Source organism: Sciurus carolinensis, chromosome 7, assembly GCF_902686445.1.
Source record: "Sciurus carolinensis chromosome 7, mSciCar1.2, whole genome shotgun sequence".
NCBI classification, from domain to species: Eukaryota; Metazoa; Chordata; class Mammalia; order Rodentia; family Sciuridae; genus Sciurus; species Sciurus carolinensis.
The window spans coordinates 49,829,918-49,857,799 of NC_062219.1; the positions used below are offsets into that span (position 1 = coordinate 49,829,918).

General features: G+C 34.1%; 1 protein-coding gene across 1 annotated transcript; it reads left to right on the forward strand.

Moving 5' to 3' along the window:
* On the forward strand, positions 1 to 27,821 carry Hdac2 (histone deacetylase 2). Its single transcript, XM_047558558.1, has 14 exons — positions 1 to 309; positions 8,429 to 8,541; positions 9,607 to 9,724; positions 11,378 to 11,452; positions 12,224 to 12,362; positions 14,372 to 14,513; positions 18,359 to 18,451; positions 18,531 to 18,639; positions 22,169 to 22,309; positions 22,536 to 22,644; positions 23,251 to 23,381; positions 24,200 to 24,355; positions 26,864 to 26,921; positions 27,442 to 27,821. The coding sequence occupies exons 1-14, from the start codon at positions 258 to 260 to the stop codon at positions 27,470 to 27,472; spliced, it is 1,467 nt and encodes a 488-aa protein (XP_047414514.1). The 5' UTR covers positions 1 to 257; the 3' UTR covers positions 27,473 to 27,821.
* Positions 27,822 to 27,882: the final 61 nt, after the last annotated feature.

A 27,882-nucleotide genomic window follows, 5' to 3' on the forward strand; every position in this document is an offset into this window, starting at 1 on the left:
GTTTGGCGGCCCCCTCCCCCTCCCCAGTGTCGCGAGTTGGCGCTGCTGCCACCCCCCGCTCCGCTCTTTCGGCCCCTCGGCCGGGCGGTACCGAACCCTCCCGGTGCCCCTCCTCTCCTCCCTCCGACCTGCCCTTCCCCGCGGGACTGCCACCCCCGCCCACCCCCCAGCCCTTTTCTCCCCGCCGAGCGGCGGCAACAGCAGCAGCAGCAGGAGGAGGAGCCGGAGCCCGAGAGGCTGCGGTGGCCCGGGAACCCATGGCGTACAGTCAAGGAGGCGGCAAGAAGAAAGTCTGCTACTACTACGATGGTGAGAGGCCGGGCGAGTGGCAGGATGGGCGGGCAGAGCTGCCGCGCCAGGCCCGGGGCCGCGCGGGGCCCCGCGGTTGCCGTCGCGAGTGGGTGCCGGTGCTGAGGGGAGGGGAGGAGGAGGGACCGACGCTTGGCCGCATCTTAACCCCTTCCCCACCCGACTTGGTCAGTGGGAGGTCTCCCTCCCGGAGCGGCTCCTTGGGAGCCTGCGGGCCGGCATAGGGGCCCCCGGCCTGCCGCCACCTCTCCCTGCGGCGGTGCTGTTTGTCGGCCCCGCAGCGGCCGATCGTGGGGACGGCGCCGGCCTACCACCGCTTCGTGGTCACGGGAAGAGGACGGCCCGGCCTCGCACCCCTCTCGCTCGCTGCCAGCGCAGCGCAGCGCAGGTTTGGGGGCCCTCGCCAGCTTCCCCATAGATTGAAAATTTCAGTCCCAGCCGCGACTGCACAAAGCCCGGCGGCCGGGAGAGCTCCGCCCCTCAGGCCCTCTCCCCTCCCCCTAACCCCCTAGCTCTTCGACTCCCTGCGCTTCCCCTGCGTTCTGGCTGCCCCGGCGTCGTCTTTGACCCTTCCAGCCTCACCCCGGTTCCCTCCACCGGTCCGTGCTGGAGAGGAGTTACTGAGAGTGGGGGCCCAAGTCCGGCGAGTGGCGCCCTCACACCCGTGTTTTCCGTGGGCTCCATCCCTACCCTTTGTTCTCCTGGTTTTTTGAGCGCCACTTTCTTGGGATTCAAATGAAAGGGTTGCACTTCCTCCGTAACAATTAGGTTTTCGAGTTTGTGGTACTTAGGGCTCAAGTGAAGTAAGAGGTGGTGATAGGGAAACGTGGAGCGGTTTCTGCTTGTGTGGTAGATCTGACTCGATGGGTCCTGGCTTGCCTCTGTAGGAGGTGGTTACCACCCACTTCTTTGTTGCTCTTTGTTCGATCAGGAAATATATACCCTGCTCTGTAGGTTTGGGAGAGCTTTAGCATCTTGCTTGTGAAGACTGTCTCTAGGTAGTGGAGATCCTGGTGTAGAAAAACTTTGAGAAGTAGTGCACAGGACTAAATATTCTAATCAGGTAAACTTGAATTTACAGTGAATTATAAAAGTCACATAATTCTAATTTTAAGGGTTCTAAGTTGGAATGTGAGCAGTGACATTAAAGTTTTGAACCTTATTTCCTGTACCAGTTTAAGCTATACCAAGTGGAGAAGTAACCTGTTCCACAAATTTTGTAGGACATTTAGATTACTCTTGAAAGGTGGAAAAAGGAAATTCAACAAAGAAGCTAGCTAGCCTCAAGGACCTGAAAATCCTGTCTGATTTTTACAAAGCAGTACAAATTTTGGAGCTGTTTCTTACATTTGGTGTTTTGGAATCACAGTGTTTTAGGGAGATTAAGTCAAAATAGGCCTGACTTTAACTTAGATGTGGTCATACCATCTCTTCATTTGGCAAAGATGGATCTTATGCCTGATTTTAATACAGTCACTGTGTTACTTATTGGAAAATCTAAAATCTTACAGAAAGGACAAAGTAGAAACAACCCTGTTGTAGAAAATATTTTTTGAAAAGATCATATATGTGTATTACATAAATTGATTTGCAATTATACCAGTGTTGAGGGGTGGAGATGGGAGACCATTTCAATTTTAGCCTGTGTTACATTGCATATTTTGGATTAACGGCAAACCTTTGCCCGAAGTCCCTGATCAAAAGGGAAACGAAATAACCCTATATGTAACTTAGTTTTTAAAATTTATATTGTTTCTAAAGTTTAGAGTTTTGTTATTATTAAAGCTTGATGTAAAGAAAAGAGGTTTTACAGAATGGGAAAACCGGTACTCAGGCATTTCTTGGAACTGCAGTTACTGTTGGCAGTGATGGGCTCTGATGGAGTAAGTTGCTTGTAACTTGTTACAAGGTTTGAACTGCAGAACTGGGAGGTATACCTGAGTAGTAGTTTTCTGGGCAACTCTTTCTTCCTGGGCCCATGTGTGTGAGCCTTTGTTGAGGGAGAGTGAGCAGGCACTGGACCCAGGAATAGGATGCAGGCTGGTGAACAGAGTGGAGATACTTTTAAGTGTTTTATAGTCATGACTTAATCAATACTTTAGCCTGATCAACTGCTTTCCCTGATGGTGAGCAGCCAGATGTAAAATGGACAGTTTGGAAATCTCTGATGGGTTTGTCTGTAGTATTTATTTGACTTATTTTTTAGAATTGACTTTTTAGTTGTTTACACTTTGAACGTTGAAGGTTTTTTGGGAGCTAACAATTACGGAAATTATTCAGTTGAATAGGTATAATTAGCTAATTAACGTGTGATAGCATGCTAAAACTCTGTGCAAATAATTCCGAACTCTTATATGTTCACTACCAGAAAACCCTGCTTTCTCAGCTTATAAAAGTAGCAATTTTTTTAATTGTGAAAAGGATGAAAGTAAGTTTGTTTATATCAAAGAACTATATTACTTTTCAGTTTAGAGGATGATTGGATGAGAATAGGTAGTATCAGTGGTAATAGGACCTGTATAATCTTGTATCCCAAATTAACTGGTCTTAACTTGTTGATAAAGGAGAAAGAAAAAAAGAGAAAAGCAGTGAAATAGCAAATTCTGTAACTGTGGGTTATATATAGAATGTGGGAATAGAACTATTGGCTTTCTGGGGCCAGTAGGCACACTTTGAGCCTTTTGGCAACTCAGAGAGAATTGAGGCCTTGTGCTTTTCAATAAAGGGGACTTATAAAGGTAGACATATTCTCTGTATGATTTCTAGTCTTCAGTATTGTACCCTTTAAATCACTGAAATGCTGGTCCCAAGTGAACTTTCAGGCATTGATGGATGATGTATCTCTAAATCTTTGAAGAAAAGTAAAGAGTTCTTTCTCTGGATATTGACTCACACCTCCAAAGTTCCCAAGGACACATTTATTTCTAAACCTTAGACATCCTTTTATATACTAGATAGATAATTTGCAAAATGATATATCACTATTTAGATAGTCACTAAAATCTGTTCTGGCCTTAAAATGATGTGATTTTCATCTACTTAAATGTAATTGACAAACCAAACTATGTTTGGTTCTAATTGTAAATTTATTTTTAATACTTTAGGAATGTTAACTGTACTTTGCTTTGATTTAAGCTTAGGGCGAATCCCATTTAGTGTTTTATGTTGTATACAGTGTACCCCATGGTTTATATAATTTAGCACAAATTGCCTTGTGCTTTATTTTTTTCCTCATGGAGGGGGTACATAATCAAAATGTTTAGAGACAGATGATTCGGAGAAAAGCACTCAGCACTATACAAAGATAGAATATAACAATTATGAGTACTTCCCAGTGTACTCATGATTTACTCTAGCAGAGGAGTTCTCCTCAAAGCTGACTGTTTCCAGGGGTTTTCTTACATTTTTATTTAAAACTGGGCCCAGTGTTTTGCTAAATTGCCTTAAGGATAGCTGCATGGGGGTCTTAGCTGTGCTATGAATCTTTACTATCCATAAATGGGTAATTGTTTCTTTGGGGCAAACAATGTGGAATGGACTATAGTAGCAGGTTATAAATACTAATATTAATTGTATATAGTTATTAAATATTGTAGAACTTTAAGACAGATTTTCCGTGCTTGAATCCTCTTTCCCCAAATGCCTTTATCCTACTCTTTCTTCAGATTTCACTTTATCAGCAAGTTATTACTTTTTTTCTTCCTGTTGCTTCTATAACTCAAGTTTTGGCTTCCCCCATTATAATATAAGCTTCATGAAAACAGGTATTCTGTTTCACTTATGTCTTTATCTCCAAGATTGAATTTTGGATTATTGATGAATAAATGATTATTGCCTCTATACTTAGAGGACTTCCATATAACTTTGTTTAATTCTTATAACCGTTCTGAGTTATGGATAGATATTTTGTCTGTTTTATAGATGAAAATAGTAGTATTCCATCAGTCTACCACTTTCCTTTCCTATATTGACTCTGTTTCAGTGTACAAGGAGACATCAACACCTGGAATATGAAGGGTTTTTTTCCTTTCTGCAGTCTTCTGCAACAAGAAAAATTAGTAATTATGTCTTTTAACAAAAACTCCTGATGGTGATAAATCCTTAACAATTGGAATGGGGGAGGGGTTTGATTTCATGTTAAGAGGGAGATGAAAGTCTGCATCTTAGTAAGAAAGGAGACCTTTGATAGGGTAGTCAGTCAGACAAGGGAAGGCCTAAAGGAAGAAAGAGAATGGGCCACAGTTTCCTATGTTAAGATTTTGCAACTGCAAACAGTTCAGGTAGTTAGAACTTGGCATATCAGAGAGAAAGCAAGGCATGGGGAATCATGAAGCACAGGGCTAGGCAGTAAAGGGCCAGACCACAGGAGACTTTGTGGTAGGAGAGTTTTGATTTTTATTCAAGGAGTGGAAGCCTTTGAAGGTTCTTTAAGTATCGAGCATACCCATAATCAGTAGGTGGTAAATGTAGACTGGAAGCAAGAATTGAATGCATATGGTCCACATAAAATATAGTTGGTTGTATTTTAACAAGAAATGGACACATCTGAGAGTTTGGAGGGTAAAACTAACAGTGCTTGTTGGTGGATTGGAAATAGAGTTGGAGCTGGGGAAATGGTGGTAAAGAGTAAAGGATAGCTCCCAGATTTCTGGATTGAGCAGTTAGGTGGTCTTGGTACCACCAATTGAGATTGTGAAGGCTAATCAAGGGCTCTATTTTGAACATCTTATATTTGAGATGTTTATTGAGTTCAAGTAAAAATAGCCTGGAACCCAGAGGGGAAAAGCTAGTTGTAAAAATTTGGCATTTGTCAATCTGGTAAAATATTGAGACTTTGAAAGAGACAGTATAGGTAGACAAAAAGACACAGGGCTCATTTTCTAGAGATTTAGGGCAGAACTCATTCACTGATGTACCTAGGTTTCTGAACAGTGCCTGCTTGGCATATGGTAGACTCTTATTTGTTAAATGAATGAGTGAACTCGAGAAAATCCTGATAGTTAAAGGTTAGTGGAGTGCATGAACATAAAGTAGGAGTAAAATCAAGGAAAATGGTATTATGGAAACACAGAATCAAGATGTTTCAAGGAGGAGGGACTAGTTGTGCTAATAAGCCTATTAGTGGAGTAAATATTGTGTAGCAGAAAATAATACAGTAGCCTTTTTATACTTTTTTCTTGTTCCTACCCCACCATCAAATCAACTTTTTTTTTTATACTCAGTTATCTTCAGGAGTAGAGGTACATTTCACAGTCCTGAATGCAAAAATGATCTGAAAATTTGTTGTTTTTTTGTAACTCATTCGGAATCAAAAGCTTAACCTGAATGAATCTGCTGCTATTTGTGAAACTTGCAAAAGACATTTTCTCTTTATTAAGAAGTAGATGTTTAAAAAACAGTCCTCTAGGTAATTGTGAGGTGTGGCATTAAGCATGACAAAGTTAGAACTGGTTCTTTCATAACTCTTACATTTTGGAGGAATTCTTGATAAAAAGGTATTTGTAGTTTGGCATTTAGACCGTATGCATATTCTAGATAGGTTTAGCGTCTCTAAATTGTGGCTGAAAACTATATCAATATAAAATTTGAGGACCCTGTTAGTAACAAATTCACTGAATTAAGTAGGTAGTTTCTTTTTGTTTATTTTCTTTAAAGACACAAAGTTTTGATTGTGATGTTTATATTTCATATTGTATCCTTTTCTTGGTAACTTTTCTCCAACCATTTCTTTCTAGTGGCTATAAGTACCATTATTCTCCTGTTTAACTGTTATTTAAAAGAGTATTGACTGTGAGCTGTCTTTTTCAGAGTCTGAAGTTAGCTCCACTTACTAGTTGTGTGACTTTTAGTAATGTTACTTCACTTGTCTGCATCTCCCATTTCATCACAATTATAAAATAGTAATAATACCATTATTACTGCTATTACTATTATTTCTACCACCATTATGGCATTGATAGTAATACCATTATCATAAAGTAGTTGACTAGATTAAAAAATAATTGATGTGAAGTGCTTAGAACAGTGCTTCTGGCAAATACTCAAGAAACGTTAATTATTGCTATCATATTTTTATTTTTTGAATACGCTGGGAAACTGTCACTGTCATCTTTCTGTACATTATGGGAGCTTCTGGCTTTCCATTGGATTCTCAGTATGCCTATAAACTAAAGTATTTGATTTTAAGATGTGATAAATGTTAGAGACAATTCATCTTGGCAATTCTTACTTACACAGAGGTGTATGCAAGTTCTGTGAAGACTGGACTTTATTCTTTTTTTTTTTTTTTTTTTTTTTGGCGGTGCTGGGGATCGAACCCAGGGCCTTGTGCTTGCAAGGCAAGCACTTTACCGACTGAGCTATCTCCCCAGCCCTGGACTTTATTCTTATTCTAATTATCTCCTTTGGGTAGTGCTGGTAACTTAGAAGTATCTTCCTTGCATAAACTTAGGTACATGATTCTTTGTAACTCTAATCTTCTATATCTGATGGGACCAGGCTGTTTTGAAGGAAATACCTCTACAGCCACTGGGTAGAACAGAGCAATATGGCAGATCCTTTTTTGATTACTTTCTTTTTTGCATTTAGTTGTGATAAATGCAGCAATGTTGCAAGGCACCATAGTCCTGCTTGACTTGTTTATATTATTTCTTAACTTTATTGTAGTACCTACATTTATAAAACTGGCCTTCCCTTTAAACGGCTGTGTGTATATGAATTGTTTTCCAAAAACTTTGTGTTGAAAATGGAAGCTCGGGAAGTCAGAGGTATGATACCAACATATTGTATTATTAGAAGCATGAGTTTTATAAAACTGAATATTCATCATAGACTGTTATCAAGAAGATGGAGAGTACAATAGTTTTGGGGTTTTTTGAAAAGTGCTCATTTTTTAAAAAAAAGAAGACTGCATTTAAGGAGACTCAAAGGATTTGTTAATTTGAAAAGTGGGTCAAAAGTATTCTTTATTCTAGCTTTTAATATATAAGCCTGTATTGAAATGATGATAGACTTCAAGCCATTAAAATCAGTTTGTCCAAACAAAATTTTGAAATGTTTATTTAAACACTAAAAGGATCCCAAATTCAAGACCAGCCTCAGTAACTTAGTGAGATTTAGTCTCAAAATTAAAAAGAAAAAAAGTACTGGGGATGTGTGTCATAGGTTCAATCCCTAGTAACAAAACAAAAAAATCCTTTACAAATTCAAAAACTAGTACATATTTAAGAGGCTTTTTATTCTTGTTTTTTATAAGAAACTAGAACTTTACCTAAAAATACTAATTTTATTGAAATTTGGTTGATTAAGAAATTCTTGATTTTGTTGCTGCTTGCTTATTTTAAAGTAAACATGCATAAGTTTTAAAACATTTACATACAGTTTTTAAAAGATAAGCTAGAAATTATAACAGTTTAGTCATTAAGAGACAGAATAGCCTCATTAACTTGAAAAGGGTCATGCATATGTTTTAGCATGGCAGAACTTTCTTTAGGACCTAAATTTCAGTTACTAAAACTTTTCCAATAGGCTTTGATATAGACACAGAAAATTTTAACCTCCAAAATACTAATACCTATTAAGAGTTTCTGGGGTGCTAGTATTTTGTCCAAGAAGCAGTATTTTCTGGGGAAAAAAATTAAAATTAAATTATACCCAAAAACAGAGAATTTATTTTGAGCATCTAAATTTGCAAGAGAATTCTAAAAACAGATACACTCCTAAGGAACAAAAATTTTAAAATATTTGCGGAAATAAAAATCAGGAAAGTTTTTCTTAATTTACAAATAAACAATATAATGGAATAATCAACATGTAAAAGTTATGTAATATCTTAGTTTCCTAATAGAGTTTGAAAGTTGCAAAACTAATTTTAAAATCGTTAAGATTTTTAATGAATCTTTTTTTTTATATATATATTTATTTATTTTTTTTAATTGTATACAAATGGGATACATGTTATTTCTCTATTTGTACATAGAGTCAAGGCTTTAATGAATCTTAATTTAAGTGATAAGCACCTTTTAATGTTGGACATACATGAATTCGTAAAATTTATGAAGATTCATAGAATTTATGAATATTGCCAGTCTGTATTGTTTAATTTGTGTTTCTATTTTAGGTGATATTGGAAATTATTATTATGGACAGGGACATCCTATGAAACCTCATAGAATCCGTATGACTCATAACTTGCTGTTAAATTATGGTTTATACAGAAAAATGGAAATATATGTGAGTATAACTTGGTAAATATTTAGCTTTTTTGTATTTTAGACTAGTACTTTGAGACCTATTTCCCGTTTGGAGAAAGCAGTTAGAAGAAGAGAATGCATGGAAGAAAACTACTTTTTTTTTTTAATTCCTCAGAGGAAACAGTATGGAGGGAATAGCACCTTTTCCCCTCTTTTTTAAAGCATTTAAGAACAGTTCCTCCTACCCTAGGCTTTCCTGTTTCAAGAGCACAACTTGGTAGATCATGTTAAATATTACTGTTAAAATAACTGTCGAACTGCCTTTGCTGCTGAAAAGTGTTAACCTGGGATTGTTACAAAAGAATTATGCATGAAATTAATCCTACAAATATTTATATAATAAATGTGAAGCACTGTGTTAATAGCAGGCAGAGTACACAAAAGCTGTACGATACAATAGCTACCTTAAATGTTTTTTGTAGATAAAGGCAGAATTGTGTAACAAATACAAGACTCAGTCCTTATCTGTTTTGGAAGAAAAGAAAAACTTGAGGCAGTTAACAATGTTAAAAATGCTATATGAGTTATTTCTTTTAGATACAGACATTTAGAGAAGAAGGCAGTTTGGATATGTGGAGGCCTTATAGAAGCATGACAGATTCAACTGAGCTCTTTAGAAGAAAATTAGCAAAGGAAAAGATATATCATGAGCAAAGAATTAGAGTTGAGAATGAGTCTCTTTCTTGGAGTTCATTGATAAAATCAGTGTGTATAGAGCAGTTTGTGGTGGGAAGTGAGAAAAGTAGTTTTTAAACATGGATCTAACTTTATATAAGTCTGACCTATTTATACTAAATCATAAGGAATAATTAATTTACAGTTGATATTGTGCTTAGTGCTTTTAAATGTGTTTGAATTAGCTTTGGTATTGATTACTATTTCCTGAAGCACCCATGTTATGATTTTGATTAACTTTGTAATTTGTTTTATTCTGGCAGACCTAGTTGTTTTGAAGAGGCTAGTAAGGAAAATTGTATATTTTCTTTGATAATTCTGATATAACCACTTGGAATTCCAATGTTCCGATATTTATTTTTCTTTACAGAGGCCCCATAAAGCCACTGCTGAGGAAATGACAAAATATCACAGTGATGAATATATCAAATTTCTACGGTCAATAAGACCAGATAACATGTCTGAGTATAGTAAGCAAATGCAGAGATGTAAGTTCTTTTGTAAAAAGTGTTTTTTAATACTGATAAATGTAAATGAATAGTTTTATTATAAATTTTTATAGAGCTATCAAAATTGGTATTTTTCCTGGAGGTTTAAAATATTGCTGTGATTATTTGACAAGTCAATATAACAGTGTTGAAGTTATATTTAAAAATAAACTTAATACAAATGGCAGTTCAGATTATCTTTTACTTTTTATTTTGCTCCCATGATAACTTTGAGAGAATGGATATTGGTAGGGAGAATACACTCCTTTGTTCCAAAATATATATGTGTATACTTTGATTAGTCTTTTCACAGTAAGCACCTTTTGTCTATTTATGTGCTTTAACAAACCTGCATTTAAATACATATAATGTATTTTCACCTTTTCTATATTGGTGTCGAGATATTCTTTTCTACTACTGTTTTTTATAAGTTAAAAGGCATTTATTGTTACAGATTGGTAACATTGATTTGAAGGTAGAATTCAGAATATCCTAAAATGGTTGGATCACAGTGTTGGAAAAAAGCTTGATGTTGCAGTTCATTTTCATCAGTGTTTTTATTGATGACTTCAATGATGATTATATTAAGTGTAGTTACTAGCTATCTCACAAAGTCAGAACTTCATTTATACATATATCGATCATAGATTATGATTTAATAAAATACTATAAGTAATGTGTTACTATTCATGATTTTTTTCCCCCCAATGGAGATTTATACTTGGAGTCATGGGTAGTCCTTGGACTAAATCAGGACTGGCTTAAAATTTATAAAATTCTGAGTTAAATTATAATCATATCTGAACAGTAAGAAACTAAAATTTATTTTTTTAAATTTATTTGTGTGTATGTGTGGTGGTGCTTGGGAATTGAGCCCATGGCCTCACCTCTAACACTGAACTATATACACTGCTTATAACTTATGGGTATGCAAAGCTATATAAAACAGTGACTCTTGTTCTTTGAAAGGTTATAATTTGGAATGTGGATAAGAGATCGAATGGGCTTTACATATTTACCTTATCCCTTTTATTCTGTCAGTGCAACGGAACTAAGTATGTCAAGATATGTTGTGTGTTTATATCTGTTACCGCTTTATGTGCCATTTCTTTTTATATCTTGGTTCCCAAACTAGTTAATTCTTAACCATCTTTCAAGATCAGGGTTAATCATCGTTGTAGCCAGTCAACTTTTTGTTGTAGCCAGTTTTTTGTTGTTGTTAACCCATCAATATACATTCCAAAGTTATGGATGCTATATTACCCTAAGGAGTTTTAAGGTTGTCCTGAAGTAATTGGACTAAAGTAATTGGAGTAACTTAATTTTTAGAATCTTGATTGTTTTATATTTAAGAAAATTTCAGCGTGTTTAATAAAAACAAAGAGCTTTTATGTTTTGAAAAGTAAGGGTTTTTTTAATTGATAGAGCAGAAATATTTCACAAATGATTCTGAATACATTCATGATGTTTCCCAACACTTGAATTGCCTTGAATAAAATAATGAAGTATGTTTTAAAATTACAAATTTTGGATTACTACTATAAAGCGTACTATGATTACATCAAACAAAAGTATTTGCAGGAAAGTTTTTTAAGTAAAAGTTTTCATTAATTTGAATAATGCATTGAAATTGATGAAATTCATCTTCCACAGTTAACGTTGGAGAAGATTGTCCAGTGTTTGATGGACTCTTTGAGTTTTGTCAGCTTTCCACTGGTGGCTCAGTTGGTAAGTGTTTCAATTCAGATTTAGTAGTTGATCTAAATATGGGGTTATGTAACCTCTGAATTATTCATTTATAGCAGAAGTTGGTATGGTAGTGGCATTTTGGTAATAAAAAGGAATCTATGGTTATGGTGGAATGTTGTGTTAGTCAGCCCTCCATTACTAACGAAATATGTGAGATAATCAACTTAGAAAGAGGAAAAGTTTGTTTTGGCTTGAAGTTTTAGAGGTTTCAGTTCATGGTCCTATTTTTCTGTGCTTGTGGTAGCAAAGCCCAAAGGGAAGGAAGCCCATTTACCTCATGGCTATGTGGGAAAGAGGGGAAGGGACCAGCGTCCCAGTCCCCTTCAAGGGCATACTTTCAGTGACCTAAAACCACCTGCTGGGCATCGACTCCTAAAGATTCTGTCACCTGATAGCAGTATACCTATAACTAAGCCTAACACATGTACCTTCAGATCCAAAGTATAGCTACTATGATTGTCTTCAAACTTCCCATGTTGTACAATTATAGTGACTTGAAACTTTGGTTATTTCTTGACTTTTCTTCTAAAGACTTTTTTTCTATTCTACCTATCATTATTACTCCCATGCATACCATTTAGGCAGATCATAACTATAAAGAAAATACCAGAGGAGAAACTACTTTTTAGTGTCCTATATAATAATTATCCTTTATGATTTAAAACTCTTTTGTTTATATATGGTATGTTTTTAATTATAGACTTTTTGTCTACTATACTAATTTTTTATATGTCTTACCTTTCTACTTAGCTGGGGCTGTGAAGCTAAACCGACAGCAAACTGATATGGCTGTTAACTGGGCTGGAGGATTACATCATGCCAAGAAATCAGAAGCATCAGGGTTTTGTTATGTTAATGATATTGTGCTTGCCATCCTTGAATTACTAAAGTAAGTTAATTTGCATTGATTATTTTTCTGTGTTAAAATATTTTAATTAAAATGCAGTAAAATTTTATGGAATTTTGAAAAGTATCAAGTAAATGATAATAGGTTGAAATGGTGAATTTCTACAAATTCATTATAAGGCAAAGTAGGAGGACAGGAAATTTGTCCAGTTCTTGTGTTTAGAGTGAGCAATGAGTATAAATATCTAAAACTACTATTAAATACCCTTTTAAAAAATGTTAGAAGTAGTTTGATAATTTAGATTTGTTACTGCTTCAGCTAATGAAAAATACCATGACCTTTGGAAGCTTATGTCCTAGCATGTTGTAAGGTTTAATTTGAGGGTGAAAATTTGAAACTTCTGTTAAAGACAATTTTTCTTACCTATTGAGTGAGTCTTGCCTGGCTTCCACATCTGGATGAGGCTTTTGTTCTCTACTAATAGATATAGAATTCTCTCTAAATTGCTGAAGGAAATAATTTTTGAAGTTATTTTTGACTGCAGTTTGAGAGAGAAACTGATGAAGGTACTTAAGAATGTAGAGATTTACAAAATTAAGACTTTTTTTAAAAACATCAATTATAGCATTTTAGCAGATTCTATTTCACATTGTACCAAATTAGTGATCTCAGCTTTGAAAATGTTCTTGCTTATAGTTACACCATGCATACTATCCATAGAAGCTAATTTTAAGCCACTTAAAACTGGGTACTGACTCCTTAAATTAGTAAACATAACTAAGCAGAGTCTGTGTTAACATCTTCTTGACTCATCAAGAGCCAAGGCAGACCATTTGAAATTGTTTACCTTGTTTTTTAATTGAGTATTGATATTCCTTTTAGTGTCTTCACCTCTTCGAGCAAGTTTTTGACCACTAGGCTAATATAGTCTTCATTTATCTGGATGCAATTCTACCTGCTAGTAAAATTCAAACATTATTTAATTAATTGACATGGTAAACAGTTTTCCTTGCTTTTTCTAACACATGAGCCATTTGGAAACCTAACTTTGAGCACAGCTTCACTTTTATTTTTTTAATTGTTGTATAGAAATTCTGCTTTGATGAGATATACTGCTTTCAGTGTTCTGAGTTTTCTGAATGTTGATTTCCTGTTAGTTGAGAATATCATGAATACCTCGTCTGATTGTATTCTTTTCACACAGCTATAGTATCATTTATAATAAATACAATGTTTTGCTATCTAATGCAATAACAATAATCCTCATATCACTGTACTGCAGAAGGGGGTAACATTGGAAGTAGTTTTCCCTTCTGTCATGGGTACGCACTGGAATAAATAAAATGTCATGATATGGTGATAGGACTCCTAAAATATAATTAAGTTAAAAATGCATCACTGCAGTTTGTAGTGCTCTAAGCACCAGTGTAAAGTGATAAAAGTCCTGCATGTGGCCTACGTCAACAACTATTCAGCTCTGTGGTTGCAGGACAAAAGAAGTCATAGACAATATATAAGCAGATGATCATGACCATGAATCAGTACAACTTTTTCAATGGACATGAAAATTTGAATGTCATAAATGTCACATCAAAAATATTTTTGTTTTGACTTTGTTTTTCAATATTTTAAAAATGTAAAAACTATTCTTAGCTTAATACTATAAAAATCAGTTGCCCAGATTTGTCCTATAGGCACAGTTTGCTGACCATAATTTATAATGTTGAAGATTTCAGCATTTTAATTGAAGTAACAATCTTATATGGTATAGTCTTCAATTATTAATATATATAAATATGTGCTGTTTTATAGAATAGGATAGGTTTCACAAGTAAATACACTTTCACTTAAATTGGACCCAGTGGGGAAATTTAAAGTTATAAGGTTCAAATTAACTTTAGATCTTTGAATGCTCTTCTAGGCTGGAGGAAAAATAGGAAAAGGGTTAAGCATTCTGGAATGCAAGAGCTAAAATTATAATTTCCTGAGTTCCTGGTTATTTCCCCACTTTAGAACCATTTAAAAAAAAACAATTATGGCCTTATTTTCAGGTATCATCAGAGAGTCTTATATATTGATATAGATATCCATCATGGTGATGGTGTTGAAGAAGCTTTTTATACAACAGATCGTGTAATGACTGTTTCATTCCATAAGTATGGGGAATACTTTCCTGGCACAGGAGACTTGAGGGTAAGACCAAATTCTGTTTGAATAAATATATGAGTAACCTAAGAGGTTAGTAATCTTATACTTGAATTAATATTTTTCCTGAGTCATTAATGTGAAGCTTATATGAAGAATGCACTTTATATTTCATAGTGTCTGCTAGAATTCACTTTTGCTGGCTATAAGCAAAAATTTAGTGAGAATTTAAGACTTGCTTTTTCTTTGCCATCTATGGTTGAATAAATATTTTTGAACATTCGCAGAGCACATGCACAAAGCACTTTTCTTGTTGCTTAGTTTGAATCTTCAGTTATCCTGTGGTAATTTACATTAAGTATAAAGATTCTATAGTACCTTAGTACTCCTTGTTTATTTCATTAAGTACATTTATTTGTATTATACTTTTTTCATCTGGTACTCCTGCATTTAATAAAGATGAAAATCACTGTCAAATCCTGTTTCTGCAAACTTTTTTTTCTTTTGAGAATGGTGTTTCTTTTTATTGGCATGTGGTTATTTTCTTCCAAAATAGAGAAATAAGATGTGTTAGTAGAAAATAAAAGAAGCTACATTTTTTTGTAATCTAATTTGAGTAAAATCTCTTCCATGCCCCTATACCTTGATACAGTTGAACACACACACACAATTTCTGAGAATTTAAAAATTATGGTGGAGTCTTTAGCATTCATAGTGTATGGAATTGGAACTCTCAGTATTTATGGGCAGTGAGACTCCAGCTGATATCTGCTGGACAATAAATATCAGACATCTTTTATGTGTCAGCCATTGTATTGGCATCTAATATATTATTTCAAATAACCTTTTCAGAAAATCTTGTGATTTGTGTGGAGGTACTTTAGTTTCCAGATGGGAAATTGGAGGCTAAGAAAGGCTTACTTAATAGAAAATATGTTCTATATAACATGACTTATAAGTAATCGTACTGTCTTTCTAGCCCAGGCTGAATGCCAAGTTGACATACTTTCACATTCTATGTTTTGTTCTCTCCAAAAATGTATTCTTGCATGTTAAGACTCTTTGCAACAGTGGATGTTTCTCTTCCTTATCTCCTTCTTCTTCTGGGTCCTACATCTCTTTTGCCCTTTCCTTTGCTTGCTCCTTTTATTGGTGTGTGGAGATTACCTCTAAGTATCAGTGTAGCTGCTCTTTGCTATCACGGTGGTCTCCTGTGATCTGGTGGACCTTTGTCAGTGGTCCTCAGCCAGCCATGGCAGGGGAGAGAGAAGAGGTGCAAAGGTCCCAGTATCCATGTACATCACCCCCAGAGACACACAGTGCTGCTTGGCATCTATTATTGTTACCAGGGCCTTGGGCCACCCTTGGACATACTGAAAAATGGCCATGGTGACACTGCTGTGGAGTGTGGTACTTAGCTTATAAAACAAAAGTTTTGAATAAGAATAGACAAATCAAGCAACAGTGCCCCTTCTCATTCCCTTAGCTAGAGATTTTTTTAATACATACTATTTGCATGTTGATGTTTATTCAGAAATTTGATGGCTATTTTCAATCCAGTCTGGATTATATGGGAGATTTGCTTAGCATGGTATTTAGTAGTTCTAAACTGTTTTGTCATTCAGTTTAGCAACCAAAATTTAGCCTTATTTTTTACATGTGTGCTTTTTCTCTATTTGGCCACAAGATGGTACTATTTCAGTAAATTTGTTCAGTGGGAATTAGGATGGTAAGTTAAATCTTTCCTAACTTAAAAATGGATAGTAGTAACATACTATAGAAACGATCCCTGGGGGGGGGGGGTGGATAGGAGTTCAGATGTTTAGTTTGAGTTTAAATTATTTGGCTTTTAAATTTTCAGATGTGTAATTTTGGCTTCTTGTTACTTTAGCTCCTTTCCTACATGATCTTATCTCAAGGAATGATCCTTAAACCCATTATGTCCCATCATATGGGACATCTATAACATTACTCAATTTAGGTTTTTTGAGTATTCATATTTAGGGCAGTAGGACATCATGGGTTTAAACAAGCAATATCTGGTAACCTATTAGAAATACACATTCTCAGTCCCTAGAAATCCTTGGGTGATTCTGCTCAACATTTGAGAGCTATAGCCCTAAACCAGTAGAATATGTTTGTCTGCAACCATCCTACTTGGTAGTAAAGCAAAAAGCCTTATGGCTTTTAAGGTGAAAGAATAAGGTAGTGTCTTTGCATTATAATCTTCATTAATGTCAAAAGTGGAAAATGGAGGTCTCTTAACTTCTGATGATACCGTGGTCTCTTTATTACTTATAATTCTTAGGTTTGTTGGAAGTTTATGGAAAATGCATGCTTTAGTGAATTGAAACAGGCTTTCAACATCTATTCTCCCTGTTTAAGATTTTATAGTCACTTATTACAAAAAAATACTAAAGTAACATTTTTAGATATTTTGAATGTATACCAAAGTATTTGAATATTTTAAATGTCCTCAAAATATTTTTAAAAAATTGAAACCAATCATTACATTTCATGTGTAGCCGTATTTGGACTTTCTATGAAATTCATGTGTGTCTTTGGGTATTAGTTTAATAAATATTCCGTTCTCTGCCTGTGAGTTTCCCTCATTGTTAAAACTCTTCTTGCTTTAATGAACGTAATCTAGATGGAGGAAAAAAACAGAGGTGTGATAAAATAGCAATTATAGAATAAGAAAAGATAGAGAGAAAGTTGGTTCAGTGAGGGTAGCAACTCTTGTTAGCCTTTAGTTAGCGTGAGACATGCTGACCAACTTTATTCTGAAATCTTAGGGTCCAAGTAAATGTATTGTGTTTCAACTGTGAAGGAGTTTAGGGATATATAGTACTTTAGTTATCTACATATATATAGTTTGGTGTGATTCAACTTGGTTTTTTTTTTTTTTTGGTTTTTGTTTTTTCATTAGAAATTGGGTCTCTGCTTTTGTTGAAATGAATTTGAGCTAAGATTCTGTGAGAAATTTGGGAAGGACTTGCACACATGTTAGTAAGATTCATACTATTGTGTGTAGTGCTGGGGATCAAATCAGCTCCCTATATTTGTTATGCAAGCACTCTGCTACTGAGCTAAACCCCTGGCCTCAAATTCATACATCTTGAGACATATTTAAAATACATAATAATTAAGTATCCCCAATCCTTTGGTGTTGCAGTTAAAAATGTTTTGTAGAAATGTTTCTAACATCTTTTCTAAATGTGTGTATATACACGTACATGTGTGTATGTGTGTAGCTAGAAACCAGCTCTTACTTTCTATCCTTTGTATCTTTGAGAAGGTATTAATGTTTGGAGCAGTACTAACACAAGTAAAAGCAAAATTTATTTCATGTTCAGTTAAAGAACAGATGTGATGTTTTGGTCTAAAACTGGAAATTTGAAGGAAGTCTGAGCCTTTCTTTCATCATAAGTAAATTTTTATTAGGTTGTTAACCATAAAGAGAATTCTGCCTTAATAGATAAGAGTATATATTGTCCTCAAAGTGTATTTTCCACATGTTTAAATTTGCCTCCTCATCTTATATGTTCTGTTAATGATGCAGTTCTTAGGTTAATATTAGTAATGTAACTTAATAGTGCCTTTAACCAGTGAAATTTCTTTCTCTTAATTTCTTTTCTCTCAGAAATTGTCATTGCAGATTAATTGAAAGAGTTCTTTAAGACTTTTTGAGTAATCTCTAAATGTTGGAACCTGTACATTTGTATTGCTTACTATTACTTTCTCAATTTATATTGTTCCTATCTCAACTTCTAAGATGAATTCAAAATTGGGTTTTGTTACTTGGTCTTTTAATCTTTTAAAAATATTATAAACAAATGTGTCAAGCTTTTTATTATGAAATATTCTCTAAGATCTATTTATATGTGTCTTAGGATATTGGTGCTGGAAAAGGCAAATACTATGCTGTCAACTTTCCAATGAGAGATGGCATAGATGATGAGTCATATGGGCAGATATTTAAGCCTGTAAGTATTATTTTCAGAATTGAAATGGAATTTTAAATAATCATTAGAGATGTGTTAATATTTGTTATTCTGTTTGTAGATTATCTCAAAAGTGATGGAGATGTATCAACCCAGCGCTGTGGTATTACAGTGTGGTGCAGACTCATTGTCTGGTGATAGGCTTGGTTGCTTCAATCTAACAGTCAAAGGTAAGAAATTTAGATACAAGTATTCCCAGAAAAAAATTTTTATTTTTCCTAAGAATTCACTGTAGAAGTTCCCATTTTACTTTTTCACCTGCCATTTTGACACCAAATGGGTGTTTTTTTGGGGGCGGAGGTGTCTGTGTGTGACTGCAATTAACTTTGTTTCAATTAAGTGTTTTTTATTTTGTCACATTTATATAAACATTTTTACACAAATAGTTTCATAGGGCTTGCTCTCATTCCAACTGAAGCAGCTCTTTCCAGTGTTTTTGTTGATTCTTTTGCTTTTTTCCAGATAAGTTGCTTAATTAGATTTTTAATTTTAGCCTTATATATTGCTTTCCCATTGCGTATAAAGAGGATTTAGCTCTCTTCACTTCTTTTCCCATCTTATATGTATTCTTCCCTTATCTCCATTTTCACAAACAAGAATTTTGGTTGTGGTAATCAGTATTTATAGCAGCAACATTTTTTTCACCATATCTGATTTTTCTTTCCTCCATAACTCATTTTGCTGAGGTTTTCTTTAGTTACCTCTACTCATTGTTGGGCATGCAATGTCTAAATATCTTCATATGTTCAGATGCATCAAGTATTCTATCACTTTTACCTTCATGTTTGGACTGAGTATCCTATACAGATTTTGCAAAACAAAGAGCAAGTCTCCCTGATTGCTTTGACTTCTGGCCTCCTGAGAAAAGGTGTGTGAGAGAGGAGGAATGTTGCCCCAAATTAAATTTTGATCAAATGTTGAAATCAAGACATGATTAAATCTAGACTAGACCAAAATAACCATTATGGAATGAACTTCTAGTGTCAAATTAATAAGCTCTTAAAATGTGTGTGATTCAGAAATGATTTGTCATGCTCATGGTGTATGATTTTGGAGTTTTTCCCCCCATGGGAATGTTTAAGGTAGTGGTATGGGGCGCAACTTAACAACAGACCGATCACCACTGAGAAGTCGGAATTTGAGAGTCTTTATTAAGCTGGCCAGCTGACTGTCTCACACAAGCCCCAAAAAATGGCTATTGGGGGAACAGCCCCGACCACAGGGTTGTAGGGGTTTTTATACCAAAAATCACATTAATCATAAGTGAGTGTTGCTATGATTCAAAATTACAAACTAACGTCATGAGATCATCCACAGAGGGGGAAGTGGGTCAAACTGACCCTTACCTAGGTACAAACTAAAGAATGGTTGCTAACATCCACACAATTACCGTTTACATGGTACATTGGTTACTACATAGGAATTGCCATTGTATATTATTAAACATGTCACACTAAGTAACTGATGATGGACACAAAGGCGGGGTGTTCCCATGGGAGAAACTTATTTCCTACATAACATGGAGTCTCAGAGCAAAATGGAGACTGTTTAGTCATTTCCCTTAGAGTCTGGTCTATAACATTCTCATGGAGCCAGATCTGTCAGCCCATCACAGTAGCAAGTTGATGTTTTTTAAATTCTGTCATAAGAAGTGAAGAATTCGTAAATAGAACTTTTTCCAGAATGATTGCTAGCCTAAATTTCATTTAATCATCAAATAGATATATTTAAAGTTACTTTACTAAATGTTGAGCTTGCTACTGTACTGTTCAGCATTAGAATTTTGGTACATCCTTATTTTGCTTTGTAGGAGATTGAACTACACAAACTACTTATCCCTTTTCTTGGTAGGTGGTTTAAGAGCAGCAGTTTCATATTATTGAACTTAAAGTATTAATAACCATGTTTCCTCAATGGATATGTACTTCCTAAAGTGAACCATCTAACACACACACACACACACACACACACATACACATATATATTTATATTTATATATTTTGTACTGTGAATCAAACAACTTAGGGCCTTGCACATGCTAGACAAGCATTGAACTGTACCTTCAGCCCCTTTAATGTACTTTTAAAATGTGGATTGACTTTTAGAAAGTCTTTAAAGTAATGCTTTGATAATAAATTATAGTATGTTTCTCTTAAAATAATAAATCTACATTGCATTTTAACTGATAGAATTTCATTTGTGTAAAGCATGTAAGGATATTTGCAATTGCAAGTTTTAAATTTGATTCTTAATTTCTCTACTGCCAGCATCTATTTGGATTTCTCAGGTCCCCTAAAGTTGTTTGCTCTTGTTCATCTCCCTTCTGCTTTCTTTTATATTCTTTTTTTTTTTCTTTCTTTCTTTTTTTTGGGGGGGGGAAGTGCTAGGGATTGAACCCAGGGCCTTGTGCTTGCAAGGCAAGTACTCTACCAACTGAGCTGTCTCCTGTATTCTTGGTGTTGTGTTCTCTCCCATTCATTTTCATGGTTTTAAGCCTTTTTCCTTTACAGTCATTTTTGTTTGGTTTTGGGATGAAGGAAAAGTAAATGTTTATTATTTTATTTTCTCTTTAAAAATATCCAGCTGCTTTTTATCTATTATAATAAGCCTGTGTGTTTGTAGTAGCAATAAAGGTTGGGTTGTGAATCATGTATCTATTAAAGGTACAAAAGTCATTCTGCAATTATAGGAAGAGAACAAATAAACTTTATAAATAAATGTCTTTGGATTGTGAGGTTTTCGGTGGTTAGTATTTTCTTTGCACCTTATATTCCCAAATATTCTTCAAAATGCATGAAATTCTTCAATATTGGGGAATTTTTTCTTTAAATAAAATGATTATGTGTCTCAAGTATTTTAAGTTACTTTTAATATAAATTATCAAACCATGATATTTGTTCAGAGGAATTTTTTTTTTTTTTCACCATTTTTGTTGTGCTGGGGGTTGAACCCAGGACTTTGTGCATGCAAGGCAAGCACTCTACCAATTAAACTACATCCCCAGCCCAAAATATTTTGTTTTTATGTTAGGTTTATACTCATATTAGTTAAGAAAATTATTCATAATTCTACCTAAAAATAACCTTTGATTAAACTTTGTAGTATAACCTTCCAAATATTCTATACATGTCTATAGAGGAAAGTGGAAACAAAAGTCCATTTAGATTGTATATAATGTTTTATTATAATCTGATTTCCCCCCTCCCCCATATAACCTCAAATGAACATGTTTGTGTTTTAAAGATATGTACATATCTTATCTCCTCCCCCCACTCCCCCATACTAGGTATCAAACCCAGGAGTATGCTACCTCTGAGCTATATACCCAGCACTTTTTATTTTGAGACAGGATCTCACTGAGTTGCCTAGGCTGACCTTGAACTCACGCCTTAGCTTCCCAAGTCACTTGGCAGTATAGACATGTGCCAACATGCTCAGTTGCATATTTGACTTTTCTATCAGGGACATTTACTAAAAATATCCTTATATCTTCTTATGTGTGTCGTGTGAAAAGTGATTAACAAGAAGTTTTAGACTAAGAAATTTCTCAAATTTTTATTCTTTGTCTTTAAAATATTTAAATTCAACCAATGTTTGGTTAATCAAAATTTTATTTGCGTTTACTACTGTTGTAAAATTCGTTTTTCATACTGTTATAATATGTGGATTTTGTTATTACCCAAATCTTCTTTGTCTTAGGTCATGCTAAATGTGTAGAAGTTGTAAAAACTTTTAACTTACCATTACTGATGCTTGGGGGAGGAGGATACACAATCCGTAACGTTGCCCGATGCTGGACGTATGAGACTGCAGTTGCCCTTGATTGTGAGATTCCCAATGGTAAGTATTCATATTGTAGTATCTGTATTGTATGAACTGTCAATACATAGAAATAAATGAATGAATGATTATAGTCTAAAATTGTATAAATAAGAGCATTTACTTTATGTTCACTTTTGAGCATTTTCTATGGAAATATTTCCTTATCTGAATCTGTGTTCTATGTTGATTTTTGTGTGGAAACTGAACTTTTAATTATGTAACTTTACTTCATTGTTTTTAATAGAGTTGCCATATAATGATTACTTTGAATATTTTGGACCGGACTTCAAACTGCATATTAGTCCTTCAAATATGACAAACCAGAATACGCCAGAATACATGGAAAAGATAAAGTAAGAAATCGTCCAGTCATTTTGCTAACAATTTCATCTTGACAAATCTTTGGAAGGCTAATTAGAGTGGATTTATTTTAATTTTATACATCAGAAATTTCCTTTGTCATCTTGAAAAGGGTTTGAAAACTTAAGATTACTGATTTGATTTCTTAAGTTGATGGAAAGGTATGAGCTTCATTGATAAAAATATTTTCATCTTTTTTGAGTTGAAATACATTTTAACATTGCAAGGGGCAATCTTAAGTTTTACTTTTCCTGAGTTACATTATTATCAGATACACTTTCTCAAATCTTTATCTCCATGTAGTGTTTAGGAGACATAGTAGTACACAGGTATTAGTTTGTGTCCTCTTTACCCTATACTAACCATATGACATTGGACAGGTTCATTTGCCTTTATGTTTATGTTGCCTCATAATTAAAATGGTGGATAAAATAGTACCTGACTCTGCAGATTAAATGTATGTAAAGTATTGATGTTTTACTTCTTTGGTACTTCGGTTAAGCTAGATAAAAGATGAATATTTTTGCTTAATTTTTCACTTACATATAAGGAACTTCAGAGGATTTGAATTTTGTCTAATAGTGGTATGTGTAATTCAGACAGCGTTTATTTGAAAATTTGCGCATGTTACCTCATGCACCTGGTGTCCAGATGCAAGCTATTCCAGAAGATGCTGTTCATGAAGACAGTGGAGATGAAGATGGAGAAGATCCTGACAAGAGAATTTCTAGTAAGATAATGTTAAAGGTTTTTATGACCCCATAATAGCACCAGAGGTCATGTTTCATGACCACATATTAACATTTTCTCCATTTTTAATTTTATGTAGATTTAGTTCTCTAATATATCAAAGCCTGATTTGAGTGTCAATAGTTTTTATTTTACTCTGTGTTTATAATTGAAAAGTTTCTTTTGGTTGTGGATGTAGCTCAGTGGCAGAGCACTTGCTTAGCATGTTCAGGACTATGGGCTTGACAGCCACCAAAAAAAAAGTAAAGTTTCAAAAATTAGCCTCTTATTTAAATTTGGGAGTAATTGAAAATGCCCCATTTGTTCAAAGTAGGATGAGTTAGATAACATTAAGCACCTTCTTTTATATTTTATTGCCTCTCATTACATGTAATAGGATTGTTAGGTTTATAGCATAGCACTATTCCTAACAGTATACACAGTCTAACATTTTTGTTATTAAAGGAATTTTTTGTTTTGTCTACTTCCTTTCTCAGCTCTGGAATAAAAGAGCTGGCTGCTTTTTAGGTAAAGACATTATTCCCATGTCCTCTTAGAAAAACATAGATTTTTTTCCTCCAAAGTTTTGCCTTAAAGAAAAAAAAAATGACATCCTGCAAAGTGTCTCATGTCTGTTTGAACTATATGTAGATCAAGGCTAACTTTTTAGTGGTAAGCAAACCATTCATTTGGTTCAAAACTTAAAATTATTAAGCATTTCTTATACTTCTAAATGTGGTAACTGATTTATATGAATGTAATAATTATAAAAGCTGTTACTATTTTTGTCAGAATATCTTAAAATCTTTTTTCTGTCAGTTCGAGCATCAGACAAACGAATAGCTTGTGATGAAGAATTTTCAGATTCTGAGGATGAAGGGGAAGGAGGGCGGAGAAATGTGGCTGATCATAAGAAAGGAGCAAAGAAAGCTAGAATTGAAGAAGACAAGAAGGAAACAGAGGACAAAAAAGCAGGTCAGGTTTATTTTTGGTAAACGTTTTAATTGTATGTTTTTAAGATTGAGAGCATTTTTATGAAATCCTGAAATCATACCTTCACAAGTATCAGAAGGGTAGATGTGAAAGGTAGATAATTTTTCCCCATTTAAGCTGTGTTTAACCCTTAATATCTTTTGATTAAAGCTTTTCAATTGTTGCTATTCACATTTGCTTTTATAATACAGGAGACCTTATTTCCTTCTCTTAAGGACATAGGTTGAAAATAGTGAACATTGTACTATGATCTATGTAGATGGAGTAAGAGAAAGGACAAAATGGTATAATTCCATTTATGGTATATAAATAGCTGAAATTCTGAGGTAATTTTTACCTACCTAAAGTTAATTTAATGGAGGTGAAACAGAAAGTTCCATTATCCTTAGACTGGTTTCATCATTTTGGAAAAGGTCTTATAATAGATTTTGCTCAGAAATTGAAGAAAACAAAAACCAAGAAATACAGAAAGAGATTTGTGAACTGAACTATGAAGAGATCCTGCTTTCTGATGCTTTAACATACTCTAGAATGCTGAACAGCTTTTAGGGAGTTGTATTTTGTAAACAAAGCTATTACTATCATCCGCATTCTCAGAATACTTCCTTATTTACTTATAGATAATATAGTATCTTGTTATAGAATTTTATATATCGCACTGCTAATTTTGAACTGGTCATGGCTAGACCTAGTATCTTAAATATGTGTATTCTTGTCACTTGGTATACTTCCTCATGAAAGTAATGGTGCTCAGCAAGAGTTTTAGTTGACCTGTTAATTTTGACACTGTAGCATATGTGAAAACTCATTCAGAGATACTGGACCAACATCATTTTCTTATCAAATTAAAAGTTATATGAGCAAGCTGGGTCTTTTTTTTTTTTTTTTAATTAGGAATTCATCATGGAGCTGACACATATAGTTCTGTTCATTTACTCCTCTGTAGACTACAATTCTCTATCATATTTTAGCTTCCCAGTGTGTTATAATGGAGGCTTGTTACTCTTGTACACTGACTGACATCCAGATATTCCAGTCATAAGAGAGGTAAAGAGGACTTAACTTTTTGCTGCAGGATTTTTATAGTTGTTTTCTTTCATTGTCATTATGTTGCCTTTTCCATTTTAGGTGGTTTTTTTTTTTCCTCATTTTTTAAATCTTTTATTTATTTATTTATTTATTTATTTATTTATTTATTTCTTCTTCTTCTTCCCAATGGGAATGTACTAGAGTGCTTGTCTTTTATGACTTTTTTTTTTTTAAACTAAAAATGAAAATAACATTAAATATCTAACTTACTGGTCCAGTGGTGGGTTAATCTGATAATATTCAGCTCCTTAATATTTTTGTTGCTGATTTTGATGTCTTCTTTAAAACTCTGCTTGTTTGGCGATAGTCTTCTCTCAGGGTTTTATAATGTTAAAATCCTTCAAGTTGAAAAAAAAAAAAAAAGGCTATCATAGAGAAAAAATTTTAAAATCTAAATATAGGTCATGAATGTAGAATTAAATAGATGAAATAAGAGTTCGGGAAGTATGGAGAGGGTGGATAAAAGAGGTTGGACTTGATCAGTGTATGCTGTATATGTATATGGATAACATTTTGAACCCAGTTAAGGTATGTTGACAAAAAGTAAAAGAGTATAGGGCCTTCCTTTTCTTCTCCATCCCTTTCTATTACTTTGAATTACAGTTTATATAGACAGAAACTGAACCAAATGTCATAAAATCCATCTTACCAATACATGTATTTGTATTAAAGGTTATGGGATACCTGAGGATATTTTGCTGTATTTGTTACAACTTGGATTTGTTTACCGATTTATAGAAAATTTTCAGCACATTTGGGATAATTTGTTTTTATAATCTGGAGTTTATAGGGTTACTATTATTACTGTGTTAAAATTGTAAACTTCCAGTATTTATTTAGTGAAAGTTAAAAACTAGATGTCAGAGGAATGGGATTTAGACTATGTTTCTGGGCTTATCTAACTCTTCCCCTTTTTTCACAGTATTCTTGCCACATTGGTCTTTTAGTTTCCCATTCCATCTTATCAATTCCTTCTTTCCTCAAAGTCCTTGAAGATTTTCTTCATTGAAGATACTTCTTTCTTCTCCATCCAAAATCCTCATTCTTTAGGATACCTCTTAACTCTCACTTTGTTATAATAACCCTTCATTACCTCCCATAATGTTGTACTCATGTCTGTATGCTGAACTTTTTCACAACATCTGCCTCATCTCTAATCTGTGATCCCATAGAACCAAAAGTTGAAAAAGGGAAGGACCACAATATTGCATTGACAGTTTAAAGTTTAAACCTTCGTCATGTAGCACATCTAACACAAAGCTTATTTAATTACTGAATTCATGAATATCAAGACTGCACATGAGTTTTTTTTATATATATATATTTAAAGGTATATTTTAAAACAATATACATATTGTATTTCAAAATAGGTTTTAATCTTTCTCTAATCTTTGTTTTTAGATGTTAAGGAAGAAGATAAATCCAAGGACAGTAGTGGTGAAAAAACAGATACCAAAGGGTAAATGATATTTTTTATCTAGTTTTTTATATCATAAAAATAAAAAATACATTTGAACACATGTACACTTAAGTACTGAACTGAACATAAGAGCATCAGCAAATTGTGTGAAATACTCTAAATTTACTCTGGTACATAATTTATCTGAAGTAAATAATTTTTACTTGCCATAAACCTTTATATATGCACTAATGGTTTTCTTGGTTCTCAAATTTTGTAGTTTTTTTTTTTTTTTTTTTTTTTTTCCCTTTGTGAAATAGATGAATTTAACCATTGGGTTAAAGTAACAATTTATAAATAAAAGCATAATTGAGAACTTTTTCTCAGAAAGCTTGTGTTCTTGGTCACACACATAATTTTGTGCTATAAGTGAAGAATAACTTGGAATAGATTGAAAAACCACTAGAAAGACTAAGGCATTCATTACTCCAGGAACACTTTAGGCTTTATATGCTGATGTGTTTGTTAACATGAACCTACACAACCTGATCAGTATATTTCATGTTGCCTCTTTCAACAGAGCCAAATCGGAACAACTCAGCAACCCTTGAATTTGAGAGTCCCCCAATTTTAGGAAACCATTTAAAAAGTGAGAAATACTGGGACAAAAAAATGTTTTCTCTTTGAAGACTTCTGGCTTCATTTTATACTACTTTGGCATGGACTGTATTTATTTTCAAAATGGCTTTTTTTTTGTTTTTGTTTTTCTTGGCAAGTTTTATTGTGAGTTTTTCTAATTATGAAGCAAAATTTCTTTTCTCCACCATGCTTTATGTGATAGTATTTAAAATTGATGTGAGTTATTATGTCAAAAAACTGATCTATTAAAGAAGTAATTGGCCTTTCTGAGCTGATTTTTCCATCTTTTGTAATTATCTTTATTAAAAAATTGTACTTGGATTGTCTTTTGTCTGTTTATTAAAAATGAAAGTTTGTTTTAGAGGTGAAAGATGATTGCAGG

Bases quoted from the DNA above. Each gene is read 5' to 3' on its own strand.
- Hdac2 (XM_047558558.1), top strand. From the start codon at position 258: ATGGCGTACAGTCAAGGAGGCGGCAAGAAGAAAGTCTGCTACTACTAC. The intron at 11,453-12,223 runs GTAAGTGTTTCA...CTTTCTACTTAG, and splicing joins TTCCACTGGTGGCTCAGTTG to CTGGGGCTGTGAAGCTAAAC. The intron at 18,640-22,168 runs GTAAGAAATTTA...TCTTTGTCTTAG, and splicing joins CTTCAATCTAACAGTCAAAG to GTCATGCTAAATGTGTAGAA.